Source organism: Pecten maximus, chromosome 8 (assembly GCF_902652985.1).
Source record: "Pecten maximus chromosome 8, xPecMax1.1, whole genome shotgun sequence".
NCBI lineage: Eukaryota > Metazoa > Mollusca > Bivalvia > Pectinida > Pectinidae > Pecten > Pecten maximus.
In genome coordinates this window covers 27,194,708-27,213,759 of record NC_047022.1, presented here as the reverse complement: position 1 = coordinate 27,213,759, position 19,052 = coordinate 27,194,708, and the positions used below count along the sequence as shown (strand labels likewise).

General features: G+C 32.6%; 1 protein-coding gene across 1 annotated transcript in view; it reads left to right on the top strand.

Annotated features, from left to right (window-relative positions):
• Positions 1-11,663, top strand: part of LOC117333034 (protein KIAA0100-like) — a 66,644-nt gene extending 54,981 nt beyond the window's left edge. Inside the window, 15 exon segments of the mRNA XM_033892149.1 lie at positions 1,741-1,806; positions 2,112-2,209; positions 2,448-2,528; positions 2,869-2,961; positions 3,734-3,786; positions 4,179-4,293; positions 4,700-4,796; positions 5,121-5,141; positions 5,143-5,209; positions 5,895-6,026; positions 6,619-6,752; positions 7,081-7,152; positions 8,183-8,323; positions 11,032-11,142; positions 11,398-11,663. Of these exon segments, the coding sequence (XP_033748040.1) occupies positions 1,741-1,806; positions 2,112-2,209; positions 2,448-2,528; positions 2,869-2,961; positions 3,734-3,786; positions 4,179-4,293; positions 4,700-4,796; positions 5,121-5,141; positions 5,143-5,209; positions 5,895-6,026; positions 6,619-6,752; positions 7,081-7,152; positions 8,183-8,323; positions 11,032-11,142; positions 11,398-11,454 (1,338 nt within the window). The 3' untranslated portion in view covers positions 11,455-11,663.
• Positions 11,664-19,052: the final 7,389 nt, after the last annotated feature.

Here is a 19,052-nt window from a genome sequence, read left to right as displayed (position 1 = left end):
TATAGGTATAGTCTGAAGGTCGAGTACAAACTCTGTAAGTATATAATATGAAGGTCGAGTACAAACTCTGTAAGTATAATCTGAAGGTCGAGTACAAACTCTGTAAGTATAATCTGAAGGTCGAGTACAAACTCTGTAAGTATAATCTGAAGGTCGAGTACAAACTCTGTAAGTATAATATGAAGGTCGAGTACAAACTCTGTAAGTATATAATCTGAAGGTCGAGTACAAACTCTAAATATAATCTGAAGGTCGAGTACAAACTCTGTAAGTATATAATCTGAAGGTCGAGTACAAACTCTATAGGTATAATCTGAAGGTCGAGTACAAACTCTGTAAGTATAATATGAAGGTCGAGTACAAACTCTGTAAGTATAATCTGAAGGTCGAGTACAAACTCTGTAAGTATAATATGAAGGTCGAGTACAAACTCTGTAAGTATAATCTGAAGGTCGAGTACAAACTCTGTAAGTATAATATGAAGGTCGAGTACAAACTCTGTAAGTATAATATGAAGGTCGAGTACAAACTCTGTAGGTATAATATGAAGGTCCAGTACTAACTCTGTAAGTATAATATGAAGGTCGAGTACAAACTCTGTAAGTATAATATGAAGGTCGAGTACAAACTCTGTAAGTATAATATGAAGGTCGAGTACAAACTCTGTAAGTATAATCTGAAGGTCGAGTACAAACTCTGTAAGTATAATATGAAGGTCGAGTACAAACTCTGTAAGTATAATATGAAGGTCGAGTACAAACTCTGTAAGTATAATATGAAGGTTGAGTACAAACTCTGTAAGTATAATATGAAGGTCGAGTACAAACTCTGTAAGTATAATCTGAAGGTCGAGTACAAACTCTGTAAGTATATAATCTGAAGGTCGAGTACAAACTCTGTAAGTATAATATGAAGGTCGAGTACAAAGTCTGTAAGTATAATCTGAAGGTCGAGTACAAAGTCTGTAAGTATAATCTGAAGGTCGAGTACAAACTCTTAAGTATAATATGAAGGTCGAGTACAAACTCTGTAAGTATATAATCTGAAGGTCGAGTACAAACTCTGTAAGTATAATATGAAGGTCAAGTACAAACTCTGTAAGTATAATCTGAAGGTCGAGTACAAACTCTGTAAGTATAATCTGAAGGTCGAGTACAAACTCTATAAGTATAATATGAAGGTCGAGTACAAACTCTGTAAGTATATAATCTGAAGGTCGAGTACAAACTCTGTAAGTATAATATGAAGGTCGAGTACAAACTCTGTAAGTATAATATGAAGGTCGAGTACAAACTCTGTAAGTATAATATGAAGGTCGAGTACAAACTCTGTAAGTATAATATGAAGGTCGAGTACAAACTCTGTAAGTATAATCTAAAGGTCGAGTACAAACTCTGTAAGTATAATCTGAAGGTCGAGTACAAACTCTGTAAGTATAATCTAAAGGTCAATGATATTCCACTCACATCAAATGTAAAAATAATGTATTTTCTTTTCTGCTATATCAAATAAAATGTAATTCTTTAATGACACAAGCATTAACAGTTTATTGATTATTAATTTTCAAGTCATGATCAGTTGTAACTGTGATCAGTCAATGTAAAGGCGTTGCAGAACCTGTTTTTCAGTAGAATAAAATCAAGGCTATTGCTGATTGAAAATAGCATTAGAGCCTTATCAAGATCAATTGAAGAACATTCAATATAGACATTGGATTATCTCCCCTGGCTTTTATTTCAGCTGCAGTATGCCATGATTCTTGATATAGTGAACAATCTCCTTCTACATGTGGAGAAAACAAAAAAGGCAAGTACCTGTTTATAACAACAACTCAAAATGGATAACATTGTATTCACCTATATATATATATAACACATTCTGGAATTTGTATGTATGTATTGCTGGTATTTTATCATTTTTGTGAAGATACAATATTTTGATTAAATATTGTCTAAATAAAAATCACGATTACTAGCATACAAACAATAACTTTAAATTGCCTGTTTCACATTTATCTTGAAGATTGTGACATGGTGTTATTGGTTAATTTACAAACAAATTAAGTGCAAAAGGTAGGTGTTTATCATAATAAGCTAATTTTGTGTATACAGGAGACGACCGAGAAACTGCAGAGTATGAGGTTCCAGCTACAGCTGTCAAGGGAGGAGGACCAGAAAACTCCCATACAGCAGCTACAGGAGTATGTCAGGTATGCAAGAAGTCACAATTCCCATGGAGACTTTACAGTTTTTATGTCCCCTCCTTCCTCATGCAGGATTAGGAGGTATATTTATCCGAGGCCCCCGCTTTCTTTTGTATGTGTATTTATTCTGAATATTAACTTTGTTAAAGGCTGGATATTATGTACTTCACATTTAAATGCATTTGGAACAGCCAGAAAATGGTGTCTAGAAATTGATATATTTAACCCTTGTAATATTTTCCAGAGAGAATGTACTAACATTGCGGAGACTAGAAAGAGAACTGTACTTGATAGAGAAGGAGCTGGAGGATAGTGATGATTCCAGGTAAATATCTTCTCAATAGCTTGATACCAATAATAATGAAGTCCTTGATGAGAGTAACGGTATATCTAACCATCTATGGTTCTTATGTTGCTGGTTTTACATCCACTGTTCAGTAAAAATGCTAACAAATGCATTCATTGTCTTGCACTAAGCCTACTCTTTACTTCAGTCAAATGTTACTGTGTTGGTCCCCTAGGCTTATCATAGGATGTTTCTGTCTTCTACTGTAAATCCATAAATATGAGCTAAGTTAACACCTTGCTCTAGCGAGAAGTGTAGATCAATCATTATCAATCATTAATCAATTATTATAGTATTGGAACTAATTATTATGTTGTAGTCTGATGGAGCAATCAGAGAAGCTGGAGATGATGCTGTATGATTGTAAGGAAAAGATCAACTCCTCAAACGAAGAACTTTCCCTCAGGATTAGGTTGGTCGAGTTTGACATTAGTTATATGGTCAAAGGCATATAATTAATTTTTCTTTGTTTTCATGGTAAATACTCAAATGTGATTGGTCAAAAAATTCTTTTCATTCTTCTTTGAAAGAAATTCCGAGAATGGCGCGAAAAATGTGACGTCACAATACGACAATTGACGTTGTGTATTGATTTCAGAAAAAAGAATCCCATTTAAAACCAGTAAAATTGTACATAAAACATGTTTTAAATAAGAAAATCATTTTCAAAAATTAATAATAAGCGTTGATGTCAATTATTTTTTAGCTTCATCGGGGTATGAAACAAATTTTGTTTGCAAACTTCTGTAAGAATCCGCTACGCGATTATACCCCAATGAAACTAAAAACAAATGACATCAATGCTTAAATAGTGTTGCTCTTTAACCATCTGTCCTCAAAATTTGGCTATAAATTTTGTAATAGCCAAATTTTGTCATTTACACATTTATAGTGAGAGAACAAATGACATCAATGCTTAAATAGTGTTGCTCTTTAACCATCTGTCCTCAAAATTTGGCTATAAATTTTGTAATAGCCAAATTTTGTCATTTACACATTTATAGTGAGAGAACATTTATATTTTGCTTAGAAATGTGGAGTCAGTTTTCATTAATTTTTCAGCCAAGTTCTATTTTCACGTAAGAGTGGGATTACATACATTTGTTTGTGGAGAGTCCAGATTGATGAAGGTTCACTCTGTACAGTATTGTAGACTAATTCTTTGTTTTCTTAAATATTCTCAGTTGTTTGAAGGAGAGTCAGCTCCAGGTGAAATCACAGATGAAAACAACTAAAAGTAAGATACAATAATATCATTATAATAAAACTAAAAGTAAGATACAATAATATCATTATAATAAAACTTCTTTAATGCCATGATTTACATATGACAAATCCTATTGAAATTTCCCACTCCATGGTAACATATTACATAAAAGTGTCTATTTATACTCGGCAATTTACTTAGAAAATCGAGGGAATTTGTAATGTAGAAATATATAATATTTGAATGACTGTAATAGCTGCACTTATAGCTACAGCTACATTTATTTCACCCAGTGTGTTTCCTGCTAAGTGTAAACAAATACCCATTGTGTTACTCATTATCATCTTCACAAGAAAAATCTTTAAAACATATACATCAGATGAAGTATTTTGCTTAATTGATTATGAATCCTTGTTACACAGCCCACCAGGCAAGAGTAGACAAGAGACATGAAGTGTGTTTTAAGTTCGCCCACTGGAGACTGACCGAGGCTGATGGTCAGTTAGGGGTCACAGACCTTGCTCTCCGAAATTTTGTGTAGGTAGTCAGATCTATTCCAAGTATTCAGTGACACTTTGCTTTTACTGGAATTTTATATTTTATTCAAATTACAATCTGCTAAAGTTTCAGTTTGTCAATTTCACAACATTGTGAAGTTTAAATCTTTACTTTCCAACAAGAGTATTCTCCCCTACCTTAGTTATGATTTGTATGTGTTTGTTTATAAGATGTTCAAACTCTCAGGGGTTCAGTGCATGTAGTAGAAAAATAATGAAATAGGAAACACTGATAAGTTCAGCATACTTATTGTTTAATAATTTAATTTGGTGCTTTTCATAGGATTTAAATAATTATTATGTATCATGATTTAGAATATTTTTTTATGTTTAGTCAAAAGTTATTTAGATGAATGATTTACATGAACATTCCCATGTTATAACAGGTACACTAAAGTGAACAGAGACAATGACACATGGACTCATCAGCTGGAGTTAGGCTGGATAAAGATGACCAACCTCCTCCCCAATGCTATATACAAGGTATGTCAGTTAGCCATTGTTTAAGAATCATGTATGCAGAGATCATACAGGCCAGTAATTGTAGGGAAATGATTTGATTGGCTGTGAGATTGTGATTTGATTGGTAGGTAATAAGAGAATGACTGGATTGGCTCTGATATTGTGATTTGATTGGTAGATTATAGGATGATGATTTGATATAGAGAATTGGCTGTTCGGCTATAGGATAATGATTTGATTGGCTACGATAAAGTGATTTGATTGGTTAGTTATTGTCAAAGATTGGTTTTATTAAGCTTATGATGTAGAATTTTGAGTTAGTTGTTTCTGGTTGATTTTCTGCAGGACGTGATTGTGCCCTTACATCCCGATTGGAAATGAAGGTGACAACCGTCAAATGGCCATCAGGATCTTGTGCAGTGAAAGACCACCAGGTATATATACTGACCGATTTTAAGATCATGGGATCAGATTTGTTAAAATCTTTTTTAAACAACATCTCAATAACCAAGCAGCCCAAGGTCAAAATGTTGTGTCCGATTCAGTGCAATATTGATATGAAGGGCATCCAACTTGTTCTATTGAATGCTTATGACCTTATAGGTCCCAAGTGTCAAACATGCTGTAATTTTCAAATAATTTCTTCTGAATAACCAAGAATCATTCAGTCATAATATTTGATGTGTAATATGAAAAAGGAAAGGGAATTAAATTGAGAACTATATCTGAGTCATCTTTGAAAGTGGAATAAAGGAAATCTTCCAGTAATGTTGTCTATTAACAAGCTACGAATGAGGTGAGCAGCTCCTATATAATGCTTGTTAATTGGTGTTATTTCGTTGGGGACAAAATTATTTGCTAGTACTGAGTTATGTGAAATGGAATCAGTGAAGAATTATAGTCATGTTGACTAGATGTTTTCAGTCCTAAACTGTGTATGTTGACTGTTACAGTATATGAAATGGAATCAGCGAAGAATTATAGTCATGTTGATCCATGTTTTCAGTCCTAAATTGTGTATGTTGACTTACAGTATATGAGATGGAATCAGCAAAGAACTATAGTCATATATATTGACCCATGTTTTCAGCCCTAAACTGTGTATGTTGACTGTTACAGTGGGAGGAATAGCAGTGAAGGAACACTTCGAGGTCAATGTTGTACCAATGCAGATCCAACTCACCCACCACTTCTTCAAAACAATGATGGCATTTTTCTTCCCTGATAAAGACATTGAGGAGGATGTCCATGGTCAGTTGTAGAGACAGGATGTAACTGTTGCTATAGCAACTGGTGATTTTACCCATTCAGATTGAGATTGATTCAAGCATGGTGTGAGACCAATAACAGAGCTGTAACTGAAAATTAATGTAGCCTAACATGTCTGACATAAACAAATCATAAAATACTCTGTTAATGAAGGAATATCCACATATTTATGAAATTGATATTTGAATTATCTATATCTTTCTAGTTATGGGGCCTATTTGTTTGTGTACAAAGTGGTTTTCAACTGAACATTTTAGGCATAAATATTAATGGACCTGCATATGTTGATACAGGCATTGGAAGTGTTTGTCAAGGCTTAATTGTTTGAAAGCAACATAAAATCACTTTGTTCGTTGTTATTTTACTCGCAAACAACTCTTGTCCAACTGTTTTGACCCTGATAAATGGTAAAAAAAGGCCCAGGTATTTAAAGATGGGATATTCCAAACTTCAATATTGTAAAAGTTTGAATCCACTTTGCTAGATAGCTGCCTGATATAATTATGATTCATTAACGACCAGAAATAAGTAATCAGATCTGATTGTGATGGTAAGATTGACTTTGTATCGGTAGATGATGTATCTGACGGAGGAGCAACTTCATCTCAGAAGAAGAAGCTAGACCGTAAACCTTCAGGGAGGAAGGAAAAGGATTCGCTCAAAAAGTCTGCTTCATTTAGCTCGGAGAATGATATTGACAAAATGAAGGTATGTTAAGTTACCTAATCATTGGTTTATTATCAGCTTTTCAGTGTGGTCATGTGGTGTAATGGTAACACTCGCCTTTCACCTAGGCGACCAGAGCTTGATAAAATCAAAGAAAAGTAAAAATGAAAGTAGAAAAAAAGTTCTAAAAGAATGACTCCTAGGTTTTCATTACAGAGTTAACAAAACTACACTTTATTATCTTTCCCTATGAGTTAATATCTTTGAGAAAAAAAACTTCAGATTGCTGAAGTATTTAATTTCATATTGAAAGTATGTTTATTTTTTTTAATATTAGAGTAATTGTTTAAATTTCTTGTTTTTTTAATAGGAGCGAGCAGCGAAGAACAATACATTTTTATATATCAAGATACCAGAAGTGTCTTTACGAGTCAGCTACAAGGTAAGTCATTACGAGTCAGCTACAAGGTAAGTCATTGTCTACCGATGCATAGTCAGCTACAAGGTAAGTCATTACGAGTCAGCTACAAGGTAAGTCATTGTCTACCGATACATAGTCAGCTACAAGGTAAGTCATTGTCTACCGATACATAGTCAGCTACAAGGTAAGTCATTGTCTACCGATACATAGTCAGCTACAAGGTAAGTCATTGTCTACCGATACATAGTCAGCTACAAGGTAAGTCATTGCCTACCGATACATAGTCAGCTACAAGGTAAGTCTTTACGAGTCAGCTACAAGGTAAGTCATTGTCTACCGATACAGAGTCAGCTACAAGGTAAGTCATTGTCTACCGATACAGAGTCAGCTACAAGGTAAGTCATTACGAGTCAGCTACAAGGTAAGTCATTGTCTACCGATACATAGTCAGCTACAAGGTAAGTCATTGTCTACCGATACAGAGTCAGCTACAAGGTAAGTCATTGTCTACCGATACAGAGTCAGCTACAAGGTAAGTCATTACGAGTCAGCTACAAGGTAAGTCATTGTCTACCGATACATAGTCAGCTACAAGGTAAGTCATTGTCTACCGATACAGAGTCAGCTACAAGGTAAGTCATTGTCTACCGATACATAGTCAGCTACAAGGTAAGTCATTACGAGTCAGCTACAAGGTAAGTCATTGCCTACCGATACATAGTCAGCTACAAGGTAAGTCATTACGAGTCAGCTACAAGGTAAGTCATTGTCTACCGATACATAGTCAGCTACAAGGTAAGTCTTTACGAGTCAGCTACAAGGTAAGTCTTTACGAGTCAGCTACAAGGTAAGTCATATTGTCTACCAATACATTACTAAATTTCAGTAACTACTCTATCATATTTTCCATTGTTCACAAATTTCTTCTCCCGTGTTTTTGTTCTTCCGTGTTTTTGTTCTTCATGTATAGCACACGTCTGTAACAATTACATTTCGTACATTGTTTGATTATCTGGTGTATTGTGCTTAAATTGAGTTTTACCATACACAGGGTATGAAGGAAAAGAACCTGAAGGACATCCATGATTTTAACCTGGTACTGCCCACTCTGGAATACCACAACCAAATATGGACATGGTATGATCTTCTGATGCAGATGCAAGGTGACAGCAAGAAGGTGGTGCTATCTCAGGTACAAATTTATTTAATGTCTTGAATTTAATAATGTTTCTGTGGGAACTAACCATTGAAGGATCAGGGAAAGTGTAAGACTGCTATATCTGACTGAATGTTTTAAGAGACGTCTATATAATTGTAGGGCCACCATGTGTGATCAGGGCTGGTCTCTCTTATTGATTTCCTTCTGTGCTTCCTACTTTCGTGGACTATGAAGAGACTTATATTGGCCTACTCCCCCGTGGCAACATTTCGGGTGTTCATCCTACCTTTCTGTCATGTTTTTCCTTTCTTTCTTGCCTGCTGTTTCTTTCTGTGCTTTGATTCTGTTCGTGTCTCTTTGCACTCTTTCCATATGACCAAAGTGTTTGATACCAAGCTGATCAACCTGAACAAACTGGAATCAACTTTCAAAGTATAGAAGTTGCATAACATTACATAATTTTGTTTGTACAACTACACATCATAATTCAAGCGGTTTGTTGAACAAACCACAAAATACCATTAATATGATAATGAAAATTATGATTTCTTCCAATAGGCATTTAGAGATAATGGGAATTTGGTTTCAACACACAATCATAATATTAAGTCTTAAATGCAGTCTCAATAAAGAAACAGTCTGTATTCACATAAATTTCTGAACAAGGATTTCTTCTATATTGGTTATACATCATAATGTATATATGTCAATATGTACACTAAATACTGATATGTTTATAGCCAAGTATCTAAAATTCTCTCCCTAATTTTGTAATTTGCAACCCTTCATTTACAATTTGCAGTTATTTACAGCGCTGCGCGCTGAAGTGTGTACGGTACTTTTTCAATAGTAGTACAGCAACTGTTGATTGTATTGAATCGCCAACCGATAAGCTTGAAACAATGTATCGACCTTCCTGATTGGTTCTGTGCCGAAAGGGGCGGGGCGAACACGGAGTATGTACTGTACCAGGACCGTGGCTGTGTATACACACGTGTGCGATTATATATAATTACATGACTATGCAAAACAACGACAACTTTTACGTTAAGTTTTAAGCATTTAATAAAGATCTGGTACTCGTTGAACACATGGGTTGTTACACACATATATATGCCATGTTGTTATGAACAACTTATATGATACCTTCCGTGATTATACATATCCACACTGTCGCAAAAATCCAGACATGAACGAAGCAGGGAAATCCAGAGCATCTTAAATACTTGGCTTACATTTCTTTTTGAATTCGATGAATTCCATAACATCTTGAGTCACCTTTTTACTTTTCAGTGGTTTCCGTTTGACGATGGGCGCTAAAGACTTAGTCGCATAAAAAATCTTCATAATTTTGCGACATCCTGATTAGACAAACCGGTCTTATCACTGATGGCTGAATATGAGAGTCCTTCTGAATGTAGATTATAAACAGTTTTTTCTCGTTTTTTTATCTTCACTTTTCCCTCTGGTGTAAACACGGCCCTTGGAATTTTACATGTTTGAAGTAATACGTTATATGCGTACCGTCGTGTACACCGTCTAGACCTATAGTTTCCCTGTTTTTTTGTCAGACATGTAAGTAACCAAGGTGATTTGCATTACATGTATAAGCTCACAACTACATGTGTATAACTGCAACTTGCAAGGTTTAACCAGCTAAATTTACAATATATCTAATATTTATACATTTAAATGTTTATTATGCAGATGTTCTTTCAATATGGACAACACAGTCAGTGTATTTTGAAAATTACGCACGTATTGATTGATGATCGTCAAGCTAACCAGCCCTTCGAACTTTGTCACCAGCTGACCAGGTCGACCCTTCAGTTCGGGGATATATTTTCCCAATACACTGATTTGAGAGTGGGAAAGTCCATTGTATAGGGTAGATAGCATTTGCACTTCCTTTCACACCTCGTGTACAAGCTAAACTATCTGGGTCACGATAGCGATTCAGTTTACATGTAATTTGGAAGGGTCAAACATCAGACAAAACTGGGTTCCGGAGCACAGGGGCTTGGCACGATGGTGATGACGTTCCATATATGTATGTATAGTACATTTATGTATATACATAAAGAATACATGGTCAGTGTCTTAAAATATAAGCTGTATTTTGGCGAGGGTAAAGAAATCGCCACTTTTGTCTTTCTGTCCCGAGCCAGAAATACAGCTTATATTTTAAAACACTGACTATGAATTCTATTTATCCTCCAACAGTCATGAAAATAATCATCAAAAATAATCATTTTTATGTGAAACGGTGTCAAATATCACAGAAATATGTTCGTCTTTTAAACGTAGTTTCACTTTGAAGTAGGTCAGTCAAACTGACGCACGTGCTAAGATTCCAAAATACAGCTGTTTTCCGTCACTGCCGTATATACAGCAAAAATATATATACGGTGGGTGTATTCCGACAATGCGGTGGCAGTTGCAGGATAAATTCATATATGGACCTTCATTTATAAACTTGTCACTGAATATTTCACTCGAAGAACATTTTCATAACCCGCCATTCTCGCAAGTTTACTCATGTGCACACGAGTGCTGAGAAAGGTGTGTGCATTCAGTTCGACCAATCAAATCAACGCTTACTCAGCGCGATCGACTTTGTTAGAGTACTGTCGATACACAGTAATGTAGTACCAATACCTGTCGTACTTGTGTTACACTTTGACCGTACACACTTCAGCGCGCAGCGCTGTAATGACATTCTTTCATCCTCTCCAATTCAGGCAATCAAACAGAAACTTCACATGAGAGCTCGGGTAGGGGAGGAAACTCCACTTACAGACGTACAGCAAGAGGAGGATAAGATGAAAATGCTTCTTGGTGCTAAGCTTCTTGTAAGTAAATTGACCAAATTCAAGCTAAATCCTGTTAAGAGTAAAGGCTGTTAAAAATTGATGCATTAATGTTTTATTTTTTACGTCTGTTGTAAGAGGAGTGGGAAAATGCATGACCAGACCGGGGTATCGCCTATTAAAATACTTAAATATCTTACGAAGTTGTAAAGAGTGTACCCTGGTAATAGACTATTTCAGATTATGGATTATTGTTGAATATTTCTCATGATTTAATGACAAACTACTCTTTTTCAGTCTGGAAAAGATAAGCCTGTGAAGAAAACTATATTTGGAAAAACACCAAAACAGTGATAGCACATTGCTACATGAAGACATACATTCTTTTAGTTAACAATCCAGCTTGTTGTCAGTGATGCAGAAATAGCAGGAAGGAGTCAGCAATGTATTCAACTGTATGGTACTGGTGAGGAATCAGATTAAAATTTTGTCGGTGCTAACTTCTGACTCTTCCTACTTTTTATTGTTTGTATGTTGTGGTTTTAAAGGAAACAATCACCTTAAATAGAATTTTGTATTCATTTGTTGCCCAGTATACTATATATTCTTTTTATATGTGATAGTTTTCACAACTGATTTGATGTGGTCTATTTGTCAGTAACAAGCCCTTGGTGCCAACATGTACACTGTGACTCTAAATAGAGGATGGATTTATTGTAGAACACTGATATAATAAAATGCTGTATTTGATAGCATTTTAACTGAAACCACAGTATACCCCAGTGGGTTGACCAGACATGGAGTATGTTATATTGACGGATCAAAGATTTAAGACCACAAATAAACTAAATTTTGAAACAATTTATAACATAATGAGTGAATGTTAGAAAATGTATTGTTTTCTTATCTCTATCTATTGACTGTATTTTGTAACTGTTTTTACCTTTTTTGTGGTGTTCATAACGTAACTTAGACACATGTGTTTAGGGGAATGGAATTTATTTTAATGTCTATATATTTTTCATAAAGATGTGTTCTGTTGAAAAACGTACGGTTCTGATATGGCTTTACAATATTACTGTTAATTCTGTTTTGTTAATAACCACCTAAGGTATGTAAATGATAAATTATGATATTTTTTTTCAAACCAACTATATGGATATTAAATATATGGATATTAATTATGATAATTTTCTGTGATGGGCTGTCACCACATCCTGTCATTTCAGAGTTACAATCATTAGCGGTGTCTGGTAATTTATCACCATACTGCCACAGATACCTAAACAAATCTCAGAAACCCGTGAAATATGTTTATATTTGATATCAAATTTGGATATATTTCATTAGATGACACTACTGAGGTTTGAGAGATAGAGAAAAAAATGTGACACATATGAGAGATATAAACGATACACTAATATTAGGTCTGTAGCATGCTAGGATGAAGTGCTACCAAGTTTATTAAAAAATGACCTTGACCTCCATTCAAGGTCACAGAGGTCCAAAAGGCTAAATCTTTGAATGACTTCTTTTCAATAACCCAGAGGTCCAGGGACTTGATATTGAGTCTGTAGCATGCTAGAGTGAAGGACTACCAAGTTTCTTTAAATGAATTACCTTGATCTACATTTGTACATTCAAGGTCACAGGGGTCAAATAGGCTAAAATCTTGAAACAACTTCTTCTGGATCATGAATAGGCACAGGGGCTTGATATTTGGTCTGTAGCATGCTAGGTTGAAGGCTACTACAAGGTAAATTTGTTCAAATAATGACCTTGACCTACACTCAAGGTCATAGAGGTCAGATAGCCTAACATCTTTTAAACAACTTCTCAATAACCAAGAGGCCTAGGGACTTGATATTGGGTCTGTAGCATACTGGGATGAAGGACTACAAAGTTTGTTGAAATGGATGACCTTAACCTATATTCAAGGTCACAGTGGCAAATATGATTAAATCTTTTTTAAAAAGTTCTTGACAACCAAGAGGTCCAGAGACCTGATATTGGGTTTGTAGCATTATCGTGTAAAAGGTTATAAAGACTGTTCAAATGAATGACCTTGACCTACATTCAAGGTCACAGGGGTCAAATATGCTAAAATATATCAAAACTCAGGTGACTGTTAAGGCCCATGGGCCTCTTGTTGATAGTTTAAAACTAAAATAAAATAAAATTCCAGCTTGCACATTTAATTGGTATATGGTAAATTCCAGGTACTGTATTTCTATTTCTGAAAGAAAGAAAATATAAGAAATATTGAAATATGTTACAAACATTAGGTGTCATAACTACAAACAAACCTTAAATTAGTACATTATATATACCAATTAGGGTATAGCCTTGTGAATGTCCCATATAATATGTCCTCCAACTGTGATACAGATTTGTATATATAGTGTCAAATGTGATATGTGCTATTTTTCTGCTGTACTCTCTTTATACTGACTCAAAATTTAGTTTTATAATTAGTCAATATTGAATTGGTTTTATATGATAATCATTATATTCTACAGGTTTCTTTAAAGTTTGGTTGTTAGCTTCAAAGCCCCACAGATGTATGTTGAATAAAAGGATAGACTGTATCTTTGCCTTAAATGATATGTAATTATCTGAAAAACTTGAATTAAAAAAAGTATAGATTTATGTTGCACATTCAGTGGAGTGATGATTTCCAAGTTCTGACTTAGAATGAAAACCGAACAAGTATGAATTCCACTTAAAGATTAATTTCCAACTCCCAGTGCCTAGTAAATAAAACCATATCTTTGATCATATGCTTCTAAGAAATATCCTCACAAAAACTTTGATTATTTGATTTAACTATATAATTTGTAACAAAAAACCTATGAAAGTTTCTTTCACTGTGAATATTACATGAAAAATGTAATTTAGGTATGTTGAACATCAGTAGGTAATTGTTATCGGTGTGATGATAATAAGTTGGCAAAAACATTGTCAATATCTCTTTAATCAAGTAAGATTATAAAAGAGAAGAAAACAAGGTATTTTTTATTTATTCATCTGGAGATTTATTTCCCTGAAAACTACACCCATGTTTTTCATATGATATCTTAGGCCCTTTGACTTCTCTTCATTTAATTAGTATTCTTTACCTGTTGATGGCATGACAAATTTATTTGACATGTTTTCGAGTCCATTTGATAGTTATTCTTTATTACAATTGTATAACTACTTGTTGATATGTTTTAATGCTCTGCAGTGTTAATACACTTTATTACTAATTATTTGATTGTTATAATAATCTGCATTATAATACATTGTATTACAAATCATTTGATTGTTATAATGCTCTTCAGTGTAATGCATTGTATTACTAATTATTTGATTGTTATAATGCTCTGCAGTGTTAATACACTTTATTACTAATCATTTGATTGTTATAATGATCTGCATTATAATACATTGTATTACAAATCATTTGATTGTTATAATGCTCTGCAGTGTAATGCATTGTATTACTAATCATTTGATTGTTATAATGCTCTGAAGTGTAATACATTGTATTACAAATCATTTGATTGTTATAATGCTCTGCAGTGTAATACATTGTATTACTAATTATTTGATTGTTATAATGCTCTGCAGTGTAATACATTGTATTACTAATTATTTGATTGTTATAATGCTCTGCAGTGTAATACATTGTATTACTAATTATTTGATTGTTATAATGCTCTGCAGTGTAATACATTGTATTACTAATTATTTGATTGTTATAATGATCTGCATTATAATGCAATGTATAAGTCTTTATTTGAATATGTTTTGTAGTGTAATACACCATTAATGATTGTGGATCATGTTTCTCATGCATTGTATAATTAATTGATTATGTTATAATTTTCTGTATAGTTCATGTGATGATTTAGTATATTTATTAATGTTATGATAGAAAAAATAAATTATTAGATATTATATTTATTGTTAATCAATACATTGTTTTTTTGATGTACATGTTGTGTATATGACGGACATGTGTATATTTGATGTACATGTTTTGTATATTTGATGTATATGTTGTGTATATTTGATGTACAATGTATATGTTTTGTATATTTGATGTACATGTTGTGTTGTGTATATTTAATGTACATGTTGTATATTTGATGTACATGTTTTGTATATTTGATGTACATGTGTATATTTGGTGTACATGTGTATATATGATGTACATGTTGTGTATATTTGATGTACATGTTGTGTATATTTGATGTACATGTTGTGTATATTTGATGTACAATGTACATGTTGTGTATGTTTGATGTACATGTTGTGTATGTTTGATGTACATGTTGTGTATGTTTGATGTACATGTTTTGTATATTTGATGTACATGTGTATATTTGATGTACATGTTTTGTATATTTGATGTACATGTTGTGTATATTTGATGTACATGTTTTGTATATTTGATGTACATGTGTATATTTGATGTACATGTTTTGTATATTTGATGTACATGTTGTGTATATTTGATGTACATGTTTTGTATGTTTGATGTACATGTTGTATATTTGATGTACATGTGTATATTTGATGTACATGTTGTGTATATTTGATGTACATGTGTATATTTGATGTACATGTTTTGTATATTTGATGTACATGTGTGTATATTTGATGTACATGTTTTGTATATTTGATGTACATGTGTATATTTGATGTACATGTTGTGTATATTTGATGTACATGTTTTGTATGTTTGATGTACATGTGTATATTTGATGTACATGTTGTATATTTGATGTACATGTTGTGTATATTTGATGTACATGTTTTGTATATTTGATGTATATGTTGTGTATATTTGATGTACATGTGTATATTTGATGTACATGTAGTGTATATTTGATGTATGTTTTGTATATTTGGTGTACATGTTTTGTATATTTGATGTACATGTTGTGTATATTTGATGTACATGTGTGTATATTTGATGTACTATTGTGTATATTTGATGTACATGTTTGTACTTTTGATGTACATGTTTTGTATATTTGATGTACATGTGTAGTATTTGATGTACATGTTTGTACTATTGATGTATATGTTGTGTATATTTGATGTACATGTGTATATTGATGTACATGTTTTGTATATTTTGATGTACATGTTGTGTATATTTGATGTACATGTTGTGTATATTTGATGTACATGTTTTGTACATTTGATGTATATGTTGTGTATATTTGATGTACATGTGTATATTTGATGTACATGTTTTGTACATTTGATGTACATGTTGTGTATATTTGATGTACATGTTGTGTATATTTGATGTACATGTTTTGTATATTTGATGTACATGTTTTGTATATTTGATGTACATGTTGTGTATATTTGATGTACATGTTGTGTATATTTGATGTACATGTGTATATTTGATGTACATGTTTTGTATTTGATGTACATGTTGTGTATATTTGATGTACATGTGTATATTTGATGTACATGTTGTATATTTGATGTACATGTTTTGTACGTTTTGTATGTATATGTTGTGATGTAATGTATTTTGATGTACATGTGTATATTTGATGTACATGTTGTTTTGATGTACATTGTGTATTTGATACATTGTTGTGTATATTTGATGTATGTTGTGTATATTTGATGTACATGTGTATATTTGATGTACATGTAGTGTATATTTGATGTATGTTTTGTATATTTGGTGTACATGTTTTGTATATTTGATGTACATGTTGTGTATATTTGATGTACATGTGTATATTGATGTACATGTTGTGTATATTTGATGTACATGTTGTGTATATTTGATGTACATGTGTATATTTGATGTACATGTTTTGTATATTTGATGTACATGTTTTGTATATTTGATGTACATGTAGTGTATATTTGATGTACATGTTGTGTATATTTGATGTACATGTGTATATTTGATGTACATGTTTTGTATATTTGATGTACATGTTTTGTATATTTGATGTACATGTAGTGTATATTTGATGTATATGTTGTGTATATTTGATGTACATGTTGTGTATATTTGATGTACATGTGTATATATGATGTACATGTGTATATTTGATGTACATGTTGTGTATGTTTGATGTACATGTTGTGTATATTTGATGTACATGTTGTGTATATTTGATGTACATGTGTATATTTGATGTACATGTTGTGTATATTTGATGTACATGTTGTGTATATTTGATGTACATGTTTTGTATATTTGATGTACATGTGTTATTTGATGTAATGTTTGTTATTGATACATGTAGTTGTAATTTGTTGATGTACATGTTTGTGTATATTTGATGTACATGTGTATTGAGTCTGTTGGATTGACATGTTGTGTATATTTGATGTTACATTGTGTATATTTGATGTACATGTGTATATTTGATGTACATGATGTATATGTTGTTATATTTGATGTACATGTTGATTGTACATGTTGTGTATATTGATGTACATGTGTATATTTGATGTACATGTGTATATTTGATGTACATGTTGTGTATATTTGATGTACATGTTGTGTATATTTGATGTACATGTGTATATTTGATGTACAATGTACATGTTGTGTATATTTGATGTACATGTAGTGTATATTTGATGTATATGTTGTGTATATTTGATGTACATGTTGTGTATATTTGATGTACATGTTTTGTATATTTGATGTACATGTTGTGTATGTTTGATGTACATGTTGTGTATGTTTGATGTACATGTGTATATTTGATGTACAATGTACATGTTGTGTATATTTGATGTACATGTTGTGTATATTTGATGTACATGTGTATATTTGATGTACATGTTGTGTATATTTGATGTACATGTTGTGTATATTTGATGTACATGTTGTATATTTGATGTTCATGTTTTGTATATTTGATGTACATGTTTTGTATATTTGATGTACATGTTGTATATTTGATGTACATGTTTTGTATATTTGATGTACATGTGTATATTTGATGTACATGTTGTGTATATTTGATGTACATGTGTATATTTGATGTACATGTTTTGTATATTTGATGTACATGTTGTGTATATTTGATGTACATGTTTTGTATATTTGATGTACATGTTGTGTATATTTGATGTACATGTTGTGTATATTTGATGTATATGTTTTGTATATTTGATGTACATGTAGTGTTGATGTACACATATTTATTCATGTTGGGATTATGCAATGTTAATGAGTTGTTGAGGTTTAACTATATTTGTTAATGAATATGAAACCTAGTCGCTTTATAAACAATAAAAAAGCAATGGACACATATTTCTGTCTTGTTTTTTACATTAAGGATGAATGATTCCATTTGAATATTGAACTCATAAAGGTAGCTATCTTCTAATGATTTATATATACGTAATTATCACAATACGATGGAAGGCAAATTCTAAAAATGTGACTAAGAGGCAAAAAGGATAGCTTATTTTAAATAGCAAAATATTTTTCTGATTATATTGAGATATTCATTCTATTTTCCTTCAAAAGAGTCAGCATACCAATAGCTAGCTAATTCTACGGTACTATAGCAAAATCAGTGATGAACACTCAGCATTATTAGATTTGCATTGCTCTGGATAACATGCTTCCATACCGTATGTAAGTTAGGTAGCCACAAGCTACTACAAAGAGACTGCTTCAAATGACCATGGCTGTTCATGGGCGATAAACCCAGGAGAATAAACCATACTTTAGTTTTATTTATCGCGAGAGATATTGACCAGAACTTGAGCTAGGATCATGTGATGTTGACTGACCAATCGTTACTGATGGCTTTGTGTTTTAGAGGCTTTACCCGTTATTAAGAACAGGATTGATATCGAACAGAATATCACATAGTCGTTACTACCATATGGGTATTTTAAAAACGGACTGCTCTTAGTTTTTGGTAAACACTAACGAAATACCGTGTTTCGCAATT